The following is a 16,197-nucleotide window of genomic DNA, read 5'->3' as shown; positions in this document are numbered from 1 at the left end:
ATACACAGGGCGCTCTCTTGATCGTCCTAAACTCTTATAATCGCGGCAGTGTGAGTGGTGGGATGGGTGGGGATCTCAACAAGGGTAGGGAGGGCCAGCAACCAGTTCGTGTAGCCCCGGGCCTGTTTGCTCAGGACTACACGGCTTAATGCCCCCCTCAGGCCACCCGGGAGCGACACCCCCCCTCCACTCGCCCCTCTCACCCCAACGCCCCCTCCTAAACTCGTGCTCCCCTCCCCTTTACCCCAGTAAGCCCTCTCCTAACCCTAGCACCCCGTTTCCTAACCTCAGTGCCCACTTTCCTAACTCCTATACCCCTCTTTCCTAACCCCAGTGCCCCCTTTCCTACCCTCAGTGCCTCCTATCCTAACTCCAGTGCTCCCTTTTCTAACTCCAATGCCCCCTTTCCTAACTCCAGTGCTCCCTTTCCTAACCCCAGTGCTCCCTTTCCTAACCCCATCAGCCCCTTTCCTAACCCCAGTGCTCCCTTTCCTAACCCCATCAGCCCCTTCTAACCCGACAAAGCTCTCCATCACTTCGTCATTCAGTAACCTTAACTCCTCCACTACGACGCGTCTCTCCTCAGCTGGGTACAATAATCTGGAGGGAACAAGACTATCAAGAAATAGACATCATTCTACCGTAGGGGTGTAACAGAGATTGTTGCTGACCATCTTCACTAAGAAGGCTTTCTCCTGAGCTGAATATAATCTGGCCTCAGCAATAGATAAATGAATAAATAAATAACGTAATAATAAAATAAAAAATAAGATACAGACGTCACCCATCATACTAAACTAATTAATTCTACTAAATACCTTAAAGTTTATGTTCTGACTTGTTCACTTTCTACAGGTTTATACGTCAAGTTTATATAGGAATATTTTGGTATCGCTCCAGTACTATTTATTTACAAAGCCATTTTTCCACTGCCATAAAAAGCTTCGTAACACCTCTTCCTTAGCTATTTATTTTGCACAATAAGCTTTGGTATATTCTTGTATGCCAATTATATCTTCTTATCTACATAGTTTCCATCATCAGCATACATGAGATGGTTAATGTGAAATATGATAAATCTCTGAGGAAGCGGTGTTGCAAATGTCCGCCCCATGCCAGCGAGAACGAGATCCCTTATTGCTATACAGATATCTCCTATCATCCAGGCACGCGAATATTTGAACATTATCTCGAGGACATCTCAAAATGCAGTATTATTAAGTTTACCCTTTTTGCGTGATATTCTAGGAACTGATACGAAGGGTCAGGCAATGGAAATAAATATATACATGGTGAGTTTGCACAAGATAAGATGTTTGACAGAGGTAGATTAAAATATACTGAACTGGATGTAAAATCGACTGGTGCAAGTAAAGATATAGGGAGCTGGATACAACACCGACAGCTGAAGGTAAAGAAAATAGGGAGCTGGATATAACACACAGAGTTTAGGGTAAAGATAACAGGGAGTTGGATATAACACCGACAGTTGAGGGTAAAGAAAATAGGGAGCTGGATGTTACACCGACAGTTGAAGGTAAAGAAAACAGGGACTCAGATATAACACAGAGACCTGAGGGTAATGATAATAAAAGGTGGATATAACACTGAGAGCTGAAGGTGAAGAAAACTGGGGGCTGGATGTAACACCAACGGCTGAATGTAAAGAAAACAGGGAGCTGGATATAACACCGACTGTTGTGGGTAAAAAAAAAAACGGGGACTGGATGTAGACAGACAGATGTGAGTAAAAGAAAAAAATAAGGAACGTAATGTAAAACTGCCTGCTATAACTCATCTGGGGAGGGTAAAACGTTTGGCTGGTCTGATTCCTACAGCTGCTCAAAAACACAATTCCCCTCTTCTAAATACTTTACTATATTGTCTTGACCTACAGGGGATTCGATGTAAAAGTCTGCGTAATTTTTTTTTTTTTATAATCGAGGCCTTACAAAACCAGGTCTCCTTTGCTAAGTACGATATTGTCTGGGCCTGAGTATGGGACTGACAGACACGTAGATCAGTCAAAATAATTTCACACTGAATTAAACCAGGGGATGATACGCCTCGAGATGGGGAGAGGGAGGAGAGAGAGGAAAGAGGGGGAGGGGGGGAGGAGAGGGAGAGAGGAGGAGGGGATTACCACGCTCCACTTCCTCCCAGACCCGGGAACCTTAACCCCATCAGTACGATGACCTCATTTATTTATTCATTTATTTATTCACTGCTACTGTCTGAATTTTTTTTTTTTCCCCTATTTCAGAGAATCCTCCTAATACAAATATAGGTTCAGTTCTGTCTTTTATTCATTTTGTATTTTTTGTTGCTACTGCCATTTTTTTGTTTTTGTTTTTGTTTACGATACCTCTCGTAATAAAAGGCTCGAAATACTCTTCAGTAACCCATTCAGCACGACGGACTCTCTCTCTCTCTCTCTCTAACTAGGGGACTAAGGATGGTGTTTGTTCTGTTAATGCTGCCATTGTTCACCGCCCCGGCAGCTTATATAGGTCTTGTGTTCTCTTTAGATTTGGTGGCTATCTGTGTACCAGCTCTTCCTTAGCGATTTATTTTGTACAGAACATCTTACTATTCGCTCCTATATTACTTAAGGCTTGTATTAATATCGGCATTTACTGTACACACACACACACACACACACACACACACACGCAGAGAGAGAGAGAGAGAGAGAGAGAGAGAGAGAGAGAGAGAGAGAGAGAGAGAGAGAGAGAGAAATATTAACGCGTCCTGCATCATATTATCTCGATTTTTGTTTGTTTTTCCAACTCCAAAGAAGGATTCTCTCCAGGCCGTTCTAAGAGAAACCGATGTCATAGCAACCGGGAGCGTTAGAGAAAATGTTTTAGGGCTGACTATGGTATTATCTATTTTGGCCACTAAGGTTTCACAGAGTCTCCTGCAGTGGAGTGGGAGTGTACAGTTTGTTGTACTTGTTAATATGGACAATGATTATATATTAAACACACACACACACACACACACACACACACACACACACACACACACACACACACACACACACACACACACACACACACACACACACACACACACACACACACACACACACACACACACGATTCCAAATTCTCTCTCTCTCTCTCCGTGCCACAAACAAATCTAAACAGGAAGCAATGATTGAGAACCTCCTTAAGCTCACGAGAATACGGCTAAGGGAAGGCTAAGACGGGCTGAGGATGTCTGGAGGTGGTGAATTTTTGCTCCGAGATTAGAAGTGTGATGTGTTGTTTCTTTGTGTGATTTGAAGGATGAGTGAGAGGGAGAGAAAAATGGAGAATAATGAGAAACGGTAGAACAATGGGGACGTTTCTTACCCCCCCTCCGTCTCTCTCTCTCTCTCTCCTCCCCCCATTGCAATGAAACAAGGCAGACGAGGATTGATGAGGAATGAGGACAGATGAGGAATGAGGATGGATGAGGAATGAGGACAGATGAGGAATGAGGATGGATGAGGAATGAGGACAGATGAGGAATGAGGACTGATGAGGAATGAGGACAGATGAGGAATGAGGATGGATGAGGAATGAGGACAGATGAGGAATGAGGATATCAGATGAGGGCTGATGAGGCGTGAGAAACAGTAGGAACAGATGAGATACAAGAGGTGGGAAATGAGGATAAATGAGATGTGAGGACTGTTACTGGGTCAGGCGAGGTGAGGACTGATGAGGAGTGAAGATTGGTGAATAGAGGACACATGAGGATAGGCAAGGACAGGACAGGTGTAAGGACGGGTAATGGGAGAGGACAAAAAGTAGGATAGATGGAGGCTGAAATTATGAGAGGACGGGTGAGGAAAGATAAGGAATGAAGACAGTGACAAGAAAACTGAGGACAGGTGAAAAGCCAGGAAAGGTAAGAAAATAATCAAGGTGAGGATAAATGAGGACTGAGGATAGGTAAGAACAGGTGATGAAATAAAAAGGAGTTAAAAATTATAATATGTGACAAGTGAGGACAGACAATGATACAGGCCAGGTTAGGCTAGATATGGAGCGAAGATAGTTAATGAGTCAGGAAAGACGAGGAGTTAGGTCAGGTAATTACTCAGGGTAGGTGAGGATATGACATAATTAAATGAGTGGTGAGAGTAGAATTGATACTTAGAAGGGACAGGTGAGGATAGGACACGTAATTTGAGGACAGGTGAGGACTGACGAGGTAATTAGAGGCCATGAGGATAGGAAGGTAATTAGGGAGGAGAGGTGAGGGTAGGACAGGTAATTAGAGTGGAAAGGTGAGGGTAGGAAGGGTAATTAACAATGACAGGAGGGGATAGAACAGGTAATCAGAAGACAGGTGAGGAGAGAATAGGTAATTTAAGAGGACAGATGAGTCTAAGACGAAATATGACAGGTGAGGATAGAACAGGTAATTAGAGAGGGCAGGTGAGGACAAAACATTAGAGAGGACAGGGAGGGATAGGAGATAGGACAATTAATTAGAGGACAGGTGAGGCTAGGACGGGTGAGGATGAAGGATGGGGTGAACACATTACAGTAATGAGAGGAGCTAAGAACACTACCTCCCCAGCTTACCTGCCCTAATCCCTGCTCCTCCCCTCTTCACCCTCTCGCCCCGGGCCCTCTAGCTCTCTCTTTCACTCACTCTCATTCTCACTCCATCACCATTTCTTTCTCAATCGTACTCACCTTTCATTAAGATCTACTATTACTCTCTAATGGAATCTACCACCACTACTACTACAACTACAGCTACTACTGTGGCTGCTGCTGCTTCCACATTCATTCTCTCACTCTTTCTCAATCGTACAGTCTTCTACTCAACTTATGATTTATGAATGCGTTCAGTACACGTACCCTGCACAGTCACAGACCACAAGAGTGATGTAAATTTTGATGAGAAAGACTTTTTAAAAAAAGGAATTTGCATTCGTAAAGTAATATTTGTATATGCTGTATAAACGTCTAACATCTACTGTGTATTTAATATACAGTAATACATAGTATGAAATAAAAGGTATCGACTGATTTACCTACAACAACAACAACTACTACTACTACTATTTCTACCACTACTGCTGCTGCTGCTACTATTACTGCTACTACTACTACTACAACTACTACTGCCTCTCCCCCATTCATTACACAATTTCACTCACACATAATCCTGCTCAGTCACATTATTAGTCCTCTCTCTCTCTCTCTCTCTCTCTCTCTCTCTCTCTCAAAGAAGTCGTATAGCTTCCGTTTCTTTGTTCACTCTAATTCACGAACTATGTTTCTATAAATAAATCACACCTCACCTATGATATCTCAACAAACTATTTCAATATCTAAAAAAAAAAAGTCCTTAACCCCTTCACTGCAACAGGATTTCCGATAGTTAAAATAATGAAACCGCCAAAAATAATAAATATAAAATAGGTGTCATCGTGGTGAAGGGGTTGGTCACTAGACTATGACATATCCTTTTCACTTTAACCTGGCCTAAAATTACCATCTCTCCATCTGAATCCTGAGCTGTAGTACTATATAGATCAGTACTAGAATACAATACTGCTCACGAAGAAATGCTATATGAAAAAGATGTCGAGTCGTAGCATGCCATTTTCTGCCTCTGAGCTACGTGAGGTAAGTTGCAAAAGGAGCAATATCTAGGCCAAGTTACCGTTTAAGAGCTATAATGTAATCTCTGTTTTACCTAAGATGTTAACCCTTTCACTACGATAACGACTGAATAAAATCGTCTGATGGTACCAATAAACAACCCCGTCACCAATGGGGGGGAGGGGTTCTGACAATAAAATCGTTCAAGATCGGTAACAATAAAAATGAGTTCCTTTGCCTGAAGGGATTACCTCCAGAATTTGGGCTGTTTCCCATAACTGACCATCCTCGTCTACTTCGATGGCATCATACTATAACAATGCAGTGGAGTTGGAGGTAGGGCAGCCTGATGGTACGGGACAGAGTGACATGGAAGTGGTCTGTTTTGTGATCATCCCCTCTGAGATTAGAATGGCTGGCTATAGACAGATAGACTGACTAACTGAGAGATCGATCGACTGATCAATAGACACATGGTCAGATAGAAGGACTGTCTAAACAGTGTATGTGGATATAACAGTGCTTAAACGCGGTATATGTGGATATAAAAATGGGGTAGGTGTGGCTATAAGTATCTAAATGGGGTATTTGGGGTTGAGTCAGGATACAGCAGTGTGTGCGTGGGGCAGGGTGGGACAGGTATATAGCAATGACTGTCAGGAAGGAGTGGGGTGTTGCAGAGTGGGTTTATAGCAATGTCTGTGGGTCGCAAGGTGAACTGGGGCTATAACCGTGTTTGGCTGAGATAGGGCTATAGCAGTATAAATTCTACAGATGGGATGGGGTGGGGCGGGGCAGGACTACAGCAGTGTCAGAGCAAGTACGGTATAGTGTTCACGGTAGTTGAGTCCTCTGCCCTCCCCCCCAACCCCCCTGCTTGGTGGCCGGTGGTATCATGGCGAGGAAAAACGCTAAACCCAGTGATAACCAGCTCTAAACTCGTCCCCTTTTCTGCACATCATTTCACGCTTAAATCGATGCTCCTCTAATACCTCTCGGAGGGATTTTGTCCTCTGGGAGCTCGGGACGTAAGGTCGAAAGGAGCCGAAGATTCTATAATTGGTTACCACTTTACTGACTCCAAGCAACAGGTAATCCACGAGGGAGGCTGAGAAATATAAAATCCCGAGTTTGTGTGGATTTTAGGCCATATAATGGGGGTATATAAGGGCTGGAACACAGGGGGATTGAGTGTGGGTTGCGCCTCTGAAGGGATCGTGATGGCGGTCGCAGGGTAAGGCGGTAATCCTGGGATGATCCGGCGCCGTGCGTGGGGTGGCGCCGTAGATGCCATGTAGCCGCGAGATAGAGCCCTCAAATCTATCGCCTCTATTCCTTCCATCCATCCACTCACGATTATTCAGGCATAAATTCAAGCTATATATTTTCCCCGAATTGATCTGGGTGTCTAAGGAGAGGGTAGACGGTAATATGGCGGCCGAATGTTTACAAAATGCTGCGCCGCCCGAGGCCGCCGACGTATTCTGCCTTAAGCTGATTGGTCCGCCCGATAACGTGGGATTGGTCGACTAATCCTACCGCCGGCCCTCCCCGCCAACCAACGCGACGCGCTCTTACAACATCACTCCATAAAAAAAAGGTAAAAATAAAAGCAAAAGGAAGAAGACGAAGAAGACCCCCCACACAGATCCTCTTGACTGTAGTCCTGATTGTCTCTAACTCGTCTCTCCTAAGAAATAAAAATACAGAAAATACAGGAACGTAATTTTTCACCCCCGATGCCAAGACGCCAGAAAACGCCTTAATGTTGATGAATGCCACGGGGTTTAAAGAGATCAGGGAGAGGGTGAAGGGAGGGGCTGGCTTAATCTTTTCATTGATATTTTAATTAACAATGTGTCTACAAATCGCGCCGCTGGTCAAACACCGTGTAATGACAATGGACTCGTTGTGAGAAACTGCGGGGGGTGGGAAAGTTGGGTGCTGTGGGGAGCGGGGGAGGGGGAGGGGGAGGGGGGGAAGTAGGAAGAGGTGGAGCAACGAGGAGGGTTGCCCAAGAGAGAGAAGAGGAGAATGGTGGAGAGACGAGAATGGAAAGGGAAAGTGGAGGGAGAGGGGGGAGGATGGGAGAGGAAGAAGGTCTGGAGCAATGAAGAGTGACATGGGAGAGAGCACTGGGGGGGGGGGAGAGATGGGTGAGGGAAAGTGTAAGGAGAGAGGGGAAATGGAGGTGGAAGGGGGAGGGTAAAGGGATGAGGGGGAGAAGAATGAATGAGGGAAAGAGGAAGGAAGTTAAGGGAGGAGATAGAGGAGGGAGTAAAGAGAGGGAGGGTGCAAGGGAGGGAGAGAAGGAAAATGGAGATGGACGAGGGACGAAGATTGGAGAAGAAGAGAACTGGGGAAGGGAGGAAAGGGAGTGAGGAGGAACTGTGTGAGGTCAGGACGGGTAAGTGAACCGAGAACCACACCTAGAAGAATTCGTAACATTTCTTCCTTAGCGATTTATTCTGCACATTACACCTCAATATCCTCTGTAGGTTACTGACGCAAACTATGTCGATACTGAAATGATATAAATAACAATCAAGGGAATGCCCAGCTGTAAAGAAAAATAAATCGCTAAGAAAGAGGTGTTACGAGGCCTCCTGTGCCACTACCTCATGAGCACGGAATGAAGAGAGGCAAGAAGATTAGGGAGGAGGGAATGATCGAGCGGAATGGAGAGAAAGAGGGAGAAGGGAGGGGAGGGAAGGGTAGGGAAATGGAGAGGAAGAAGAGGTAGGGAAGAGAAGGGGGAGGGAATGGGGAAGAGTGACGAGGGCAGAGGGAAAGAGGAGAGAGGAGGGGAAGGGATGAGGGAGAAATATAAGGTAGGGAAAGAGAAGGGGGAGAAGGGATGTGAATGGTGAGAGAAAGAGAAGGAAGAATAAAAAGGACGGGAAAGTGGGAGGAGAATGATAAAAGTAAGCTAATGAGGGAGTGAGTTAGACAGGAAGGAAGATGGGGAATGAAAGAAGAGGAGAGATGTAGGAAGGGAGGGAGGAAAGTCAGAATTTAAGAGGAGGGTGGGAGTGCAAGAGAAACAGAGAGAGAGGGTTGAATTACGATGGCAAGAACGGGAGAGAATGGGATATGAATGGTGAGAAAGAGAAGGAAAAAAATATAGTTAGGATAAAAAGGGGGAGAAGAATGTATGAGGAAAGAGGAGGGAAGAAGTGGGAAGGAGGAGGGAGGGGAAAGAGGAAGAAAAAGCTTAATGAAAGGAGAATGAGGGAGGAAAGGAAATACGGAGAACGGAATGGAAAAGAGAAGGGGGGGGGAGGGAGGAGACCGGGGAGGGAAAGAAATGGATGGAGGGAGAGGGAGGTGAATCAGGAAGCACTGTGTGAGGTCCGGACGAGTAAGAATCGAGAACCGCTTTTAGAACCAGCAAGACGTACGCTGCTCACACCAAACCCGTTCCCACAACTAACTTTTGTCCCTCGCCAAGATTACGGCGGATCTCACAAAATAAAAAAAGACCATGTTCGCGTCTGGCTGCTTTCACTTCTTCAGTACGATTGCATTTTTCATTTTTTTTTTTCCATTGAGGAATTATATATATATGACTTTGTAAGTGCCATCCATGTATTTGTAATGAAAGTGAAATCCAGTTACAAAAATACAATGTCAACTCTATTGTGCAGTTTCACCCGTAAATCTTCCCTGGTCCTCCAGACAACCGCGCCGCCGCCAAGCTTTCAGTCAGGAACAACGAATGGCAGGAATCAAACCAGTAAAGCAGGGGCGACTGGCGGAAAGGTCAATGGGTTACTGCACCTTTGGATTACACTGATGTTCCTGCCCTCCTGGTGAATGCAACACTTTTTACAGATGGGAATATCGATCAGTGACTGAGGAGCCACAAGCTCCCCGGTCACTGGCGGCCTGGGATGAGTAAGGCCAATCCCAGTAATGCTGAGACCACAAGCAGGTGATGTTCTATTTACTCACAAGCATTAAACTGCTGCTTATTCGCAAGTACCTCACGGCCAGGTGGTGGCCAACAAGAGCTCAGTAAGGACGACGACGAAGAGGCGGTCACTCCTTGAAAACGACAGGATTGGGCACAGCTGGTAGATGTTAATGCCTTCACATGAGTCCCTCCCACCTCTCACTCACACCCTTCTCATTCTCACCATCCTCCCAAAGCTCATTGTTACTCTTCCCTTTCTTTCTTTGCCTACCCTCCTAACTTTAATCTTACTTCACCTCTGCACATACCTGTAAAATATACCTGTATGTTTTCAGCTGGTTTGTTTCTCAGCAGTTTGTATATGTATCTATATATTCTACGCTAAGCCTAGCTTGGTGTTCATCTGATAATTCCAAATAAATAAATACATAAATAAAATCTCAACTTCCGTATTCCCCTACCTAACCTGGTTCTATTTCTTGCTATCCCTCCTCCTATTCCATCACCTTAACTTTCCCCTGAAGTGGCGTGGATGGCCACCACCCCTCTTCCAAAGATATACTGTAAACAGTGTTTTATCGTAGGGTTCGGTCCTGACACCAGTTACTCATCCTCCTTACGAATGACCTTATGAGCTGTACATCCCCTATCCACTCCATTCATATGCTGATGGTTCCACTCACACTTTCTGCCTGCTTCTCACATCCATCACAACACACAACCCAGTCCTTCATCATCACTCAGTATCCTTGGTGTTTCTTTTTCTCACGATTAATCTTGGTAAGAACATAGTACTTCTCTTGTAAAAACAGCTTCACAGAAGCCGAGTCTGTTAAACCGACTCCGTGTATTCTTTAACTCCACTCAGTTGTTGACTTTGTACAGAGCCTTTATTTGCTCCAGGGTTGTCTACAGCTCTCGGCTCACCACATACAGCGCCATTCTACAGGGTGGAGTCAAATTCTTTTCGTTTCAGCTCTGCTTTACTTATTTCCAGCCTCTCTGTCCCTTCACAACATTGCATTTCTTTATCTCTTCTGTCATTACTTTCACCTATTATGACAGGGACACAGCACTCATCTAACCACACTCTCTCATCCTAACTTAGGCATATGGTTACCTCTGGAACTGTCTTCCTGAATCTATGTTTCCGCTGTTTGTGACCTCCAGGCTTTCAAGGGTGATGATGTACCCAGGGATCTCGAAATGAACGATTTTTTCCCTTCTCGTTTGCTCAACTTTCTTTGGAAGGGACGAGATTATTGCAGGCTCTGTCTCGTTTGTGTGTGTGTGTGTGTGTGTGTGTGTGTGTGTGTGTGTGTGTGTGTGTGTGTGTGTGTGTGTGTGTGTGACAAAAATGGACATTAACCCCTAACCTTTAGATCAGCCATGCACAATCAAGACCCAGATATGTGGTGACAGGAATCAATGTCTGACAACAGAAAAGAATAAAGCATGTATTCAGCAGTGTGCAGGATTTACCGATTTGGAAAAAAAGGAAAAAAACTAGCATACTTTCACAATCTGCATAAATGATCTGGAAAACACAATACAGTAGAGAGAATGTATATACCTTTGATCAAAACGAGTAGAATGTCCTGGGAAACCATGGTAAGTTGTAAGTCAGTCAGTTTACATCTAAATCTTATGTCCAAATGTCATGATTCTGTCCCGGATGTATTTAGATTTATAAGTAAATTATGCTCACCAGTCACTACAAGTACTATACATAATACTATTCTATTTTCAGTGTAGAAATTAGGTCCCCTTCCTCCCCCTACCACTGTTATAATACTCACAACTACCACCCATAGTACTCTTACTATTACTACGGCTTCGCCACTCCACAGCCTGACGCGTGTAATCTTACCTTGGCTGGACTGAGAGCGAGCTTTTGAGTGCCTGGGGCTGGGATACACAGGAATGACGGCGCCATCTCGCAAAGGGGGCACCTGCAAATATAACACCTTAGATTAGCAGCTCGTATTTAATCCCTTCTGCCTGAGGAAGCTATTTTTTTTTTCTTTTTAATTCTTTCTATCTCCGGATGATTTTATTCCGCTTAGGAGAGATTTTTTCGAGCCACAGGGGTCAGAGACTGTTTTCATTGACCCCTTCATTATCAAGGGGTTCTTCTAAGTCACTTCGGCCTCCTGTTGAAGTACATATTGGCTAATATGTCTCAGTAATATACATAAGAATATTAAAGGTGGAATGTCTAAAATGATTTGCTTGAGGGCCATTGATATGCCATCTCTTAACCCAGCACGAATATGATCCAACACGATGACGTAGTTTCACAAAGGCATCTGGAAAAAGAAAATGGTTAAAATTACTCTCGTATTACACACGCTTCCGGTTAATAATTATGGAACAAAGCATAAATTATGGATAAATAACTTATATCCACTGAGTTCAGCTACAGGGATGTACGACTGGTAATGAGGATGCTCCAACACAGCTTCTGTATATCATAACCAGGTGGCACTGCAGTTTTAATTCCTCTCAGACTATCGAACCAGCAATCTTCACTGGGCTTCCTCCACCTGGCAGGTAAAATATTAGGTCCTAATTTAGTCCATCACTAAGACTCGCCAATTCAGTTGGTTACAAGAGGTACACTATTAATGGCTGCAGTGCAGTTGCAAGACGATCAGTCTCAGAGAGTTACTAAAATTACGGTCATATCACAGGCTCTGTCATTTAAACAGCAGATAAAAGACCATGCGTCCCCCAAACAGAAACTGAACAATAATTAGCTGCTAATGGACTACGGAGCGAACAGTCAATGCAGTGGCTGCCGCACAGACGGTGGAGGCCCCTGTGAAAGCCGAAGAGGTTAGACAAAGCTGGGGTACACCTAGGCTGAGTGACATTTGATTTTTTTTTCTTTAACTTTTGTCCATGAGGAAATGAATTCCCCGAGCTGGACTTTGATAGATCATAATAAAGCCACGCTAGGTGACGGGAGAGGGCTACCTCTCCCAACAGGGCAATAATCCGGGCGGGGCGCGAGCTCTCGACCCTTTGGTCTCAAGTCAGGCGCTCAACTATTGAGACACCATGTCCCCAGGCTGGGAGATGCGGATTACCAAGTTAGCAGAATTTAGCAGGATTCTGCAAGGTCGTAGATGAGAAAAAGAACACGCCCCAAAAAGCTGCAAAGAAAAAGCCACCAACCAGCTGCAATACGTGCACTAACTGGGAGGAATCTGCTAGCAACACAGCAAGATTTCCACGGATTCAAATAGTCTTGTAGGATGAGACTTGATAACCACTGGGAAGAAGGCCCCTGCGACAATATGCCTCTGTCAAACTTATAAAAAAAAAAAAAAAAAAAAAAAATCTGTGAAAGTCACGAGGAACTGAGGACAGGGACAGCAAACATATTGCCTTTCTGTGTTGCCGGTAACTAGAAGCAGAATTAAACATGCAGGACGTCACCCCTCTTTAAACAGCAAGAACAGCGTCTAGACTCTAGACTCTAGAGGGTGGTCTCAGCCAACTGACCATGGAGATACTGTTCCACATGTCCTCCTGCCAGGCAGCTGCAGTGATTGAGGCCACCTTGTTGAGGCTCTCCACTCTGCTTGCCATTCCACTCCCTCTCCCCCCCCTCCACCCTCGATACATACTCCAATTTCAACCGTCTTTCTACATTAAATTTCTCAGCATCTGTTGGTTTGTCCAAGCCTTGTTTTTCTGTGTCCAATGTTCACGGCATTCACTCCACCTATCATCTCGGCATCCAAGTCATTTTATTGTAACACTCTTGTTAAAATTTCTGGGATTTTTTCAGTCTCGTGGGAGCTTGGGCAGGATCATGTAAGCACTACACATACACTCAGCCAGTCTCCTGTACAGTACCTGGTGGACAGTATAGACGAATTTTTTTTTCCCTGCACGCAGAACACGAACTGCCTCCATGCCTGTTCTCGTTACCAGTGCCCACATTAGCACCACTGATGTTCACAACACACCACCTAGCTCTGCACCACCAACATTACACCTCCACTAGCATCTCAACTCTCATCACCGCTTTGTCTCAATTATATTACTCTAGGTTATGCCAGGTGACTTTACTCCACTGAGTGAGCTGTAGCTGCCAATGAGTGTTAATACTATTATCATGAATGCTCTCATGGCCGAGACAATAATACAGTATTACTACTTACTGCTAACGTCAAACAATAACGGAGCCTTTGTTAACTAGTCCTGTACTACTACCCAGTCACATTAGCCTCCAGTGCACTTTATCCTCTCAAATTCTCTAAATTAGTGACTAGCAACAATTTCACCAAATTACCTACATAATGAAAAATACAGCCCTGTCCTACCGCTATACGAGACTGCTCCACACCACACACGCGGTCATAAGGTATGTTAAGACCTCAAACACCATTACCAGGAAGCATGTGTAAGTGAAACGCAGGATCTAACTGGTAGACTCCAGCACAGTAAGAAAGTCCACGAAGAGTAATGCTGCCTGACCAAACCAAGATGTACAGCTAAAGTGGTCTAGATTTTGGAAGAGATAGAAGCACGGACCAAGAAAACTGTTATAGTGCACACATGTAAACTAATCCTGAGATGAGACAAACTTGTGGCCTACTTTTTATGTTCTCAAAGGTCGGTGATGATGATATAAACATTTCAATTTATAAATACTGCATATCTTTTCATACCAGTCTACAGTTATTCTGTGGTCTACACTCCTACAGGAATAAGATGCTCAAGAACCCAGATATTCATGAGGGCCTTTTTCAAAAACCTAACCAAAAACTTAAACTTGTCACACTCACATAAAGGGTGACCACAAAGGCTGATGTCTACGGCATCATGCCTCAAACTCAAGTCCCACTTCACTGAGAACTGTATCTTCGATAAGCACACCACTACCATCCCCGATCTGTAACTTCTCAGGACTAGGCTACCTCATTGCCCAATACATAATGGTACTTGCTTCTCCTCAGAAGTCCGTAAATCATCACTCCTAACTTTTATATCCTTGATTCCAGCAATCCGACTTTGCTTACCACCTCAGCTCAAACATCCTCCGGTTTTCCTCTCATCCCCAACGGTTGAAATGGTTCACCGGTACTGATAACTTACGAATCTCTGTGCCATGGGCATTGACTCTTGTGCTCACAGCCTTTAGCGTGGTTGTCTCTAAAAGGACAAATAGCACACACTACCTGTACAGCAGTGCCTGCCCAAGTTCCCCACTTGCTGCACGGGCCAGGCTTTAGGTAACGTGACCTGTCAGCGTTCCAAGTCTGTTAAGATAAAAATCAGCCTGGGATTTTAAAATGGTCACCCATCTGATGACAGCCAAGTAAGGACTACTACGCGTAGTCCTTGACAGTCTCCTCGACACTAAGAAATATTAGAGAAACACAGTTCCTCCTGTTCATTAATGCAGCTTCCTCTATCCTATCAATTCCATAAATAAAAAAAAGAGGCAGAGGGACACACTTCAGAACCTGGAAGTTTTTGCAGTCAGCCTACAGGCTGAAGATAATGTTAACATACTACCATAATTCTTGAAAGATATGAGCTCCCAGTCGCATTTCTTCAGAAGTTAAACAAAATCACTATTTCGGTAGTCTAACTAAAAATTAGCATTTCCAGGTTGTGTCCATGGCACAGACATATACCGCACTTAGGATACGACCTTCTTCCGAAGTGGGGTATAACATCTAATTAAACAAAGGAAAGGAAACAGCAAGGATAGAAAAGCAGGAAGGTGATGTGCACATCACAACTACTTTGGTTCTTGAATCCAGCCTCCTCCTCCTCCAGTTGTTGTTGTTGCTACAACTCAGGTTCATCTGAATGTGAACAATGTGGACTGCAAGAACCGGCCGTTCAACTGAGTGCTCAAGGACAAATTTTGTTGAACGACTGTCTGTGTTGTGGTAGTGAGGTAAATGAGATAAGTCGGTGTGTTGTGATGTGGAGACCTGCACTGTTGCGTGGGCATAAAGGATTGTCTGTGAGCTGTATTTTGCACGGGTATTAAGTGGGGATGGGTGATGGTTGCATCATAGTCCGGCTAGTTACACTCATGTCTCTCTGGGTAGGGGAAAAAGAAATGTTTCCCTGAGCTAGACCTTATTAGATCATATAGCCCTGCTAGGTGACAGGAAGGCGCTACCCCTCCCGGCATGGCAACTACCGGGCGTGACTCGAACTCACGACCCCCAGTCCCGAGTCCAGAGCTCTACCACTGTGCAACCCGGCCCCCTCTCTGGATAAGATAGTCCTAGGGATATATGTTTGGTATCTGGATGTGACTCATGAAAGTTGTTGTTTGGCTGGACAGTGTACTGTTGCACTGGAAGTTGCACCCATATACAGTATTTGGACAGAGAACCTGCATGGATGGACAACCAGCCTGAACCTGGACCAGCATGGACTCTTAAAATGTCACTCAGCTCTCCCTATTCCTCAATAGGAGGATGGTGGGATGCAGCACTGGTGCAAAGCCATATTCCTGGAAACACATCCCTTTTAACTTTTTCCAATCCTCCTCTACCAAGCTCAAACCTGTCTCCTTGATGGCCAAACTCATTTTTCCCATTATCTCTTCAGCCACTATTCTCCTTAGGGATATTTCTTTAGTGCTGATGCTCCCCCATAATCTCGAGCCTTCCACACCTATAC

The 16,197-nt window shown here is 44.6% G+C and overlaps 1 protein-coding gene across 1 annotated transcript in view; it reads right to left on the bottom strand.

The window, feature by feature from the left end:
- The window catches only part of LOC145414934 (uncharacterized), a 99,807-nt gene that overhangs the window by 58,997 nt on the left and 24,613 nt on the right, over window positions 1-16,197 (bottom strand). Inside the window, exon 6 of the mRNA XM_080284348.1 lies at window positions 11,402-11,483. Within this exon, the coding sequence (XP_080140474.1) occupies window positions 11,402-11,483 (82 nt within the window). The remainder of the gene's footprint in view (window positions 1-11,401; window positions 11,484-16,197) is intronic.

This window comes from Coenobita brevimanus, chromosome 101 (genome assembly GCF_032717465.1).
Source record: "Coenobita brevimanus isolate Jiangsu-jjx chromosome 101, ASM3271746v2, whole genome shotgun sequence".
Classification (NCBI taxonomy): domain Eukaryota; kingdom Metazoa; phylum Arthropoda; class Malacostraca; order Decapoda; family Coenobitidae; genus Coenobita; species Coenobita brevimanus.
This window is presented reverse-complemented; position numbering and strand designations above follow the sequence as displayed.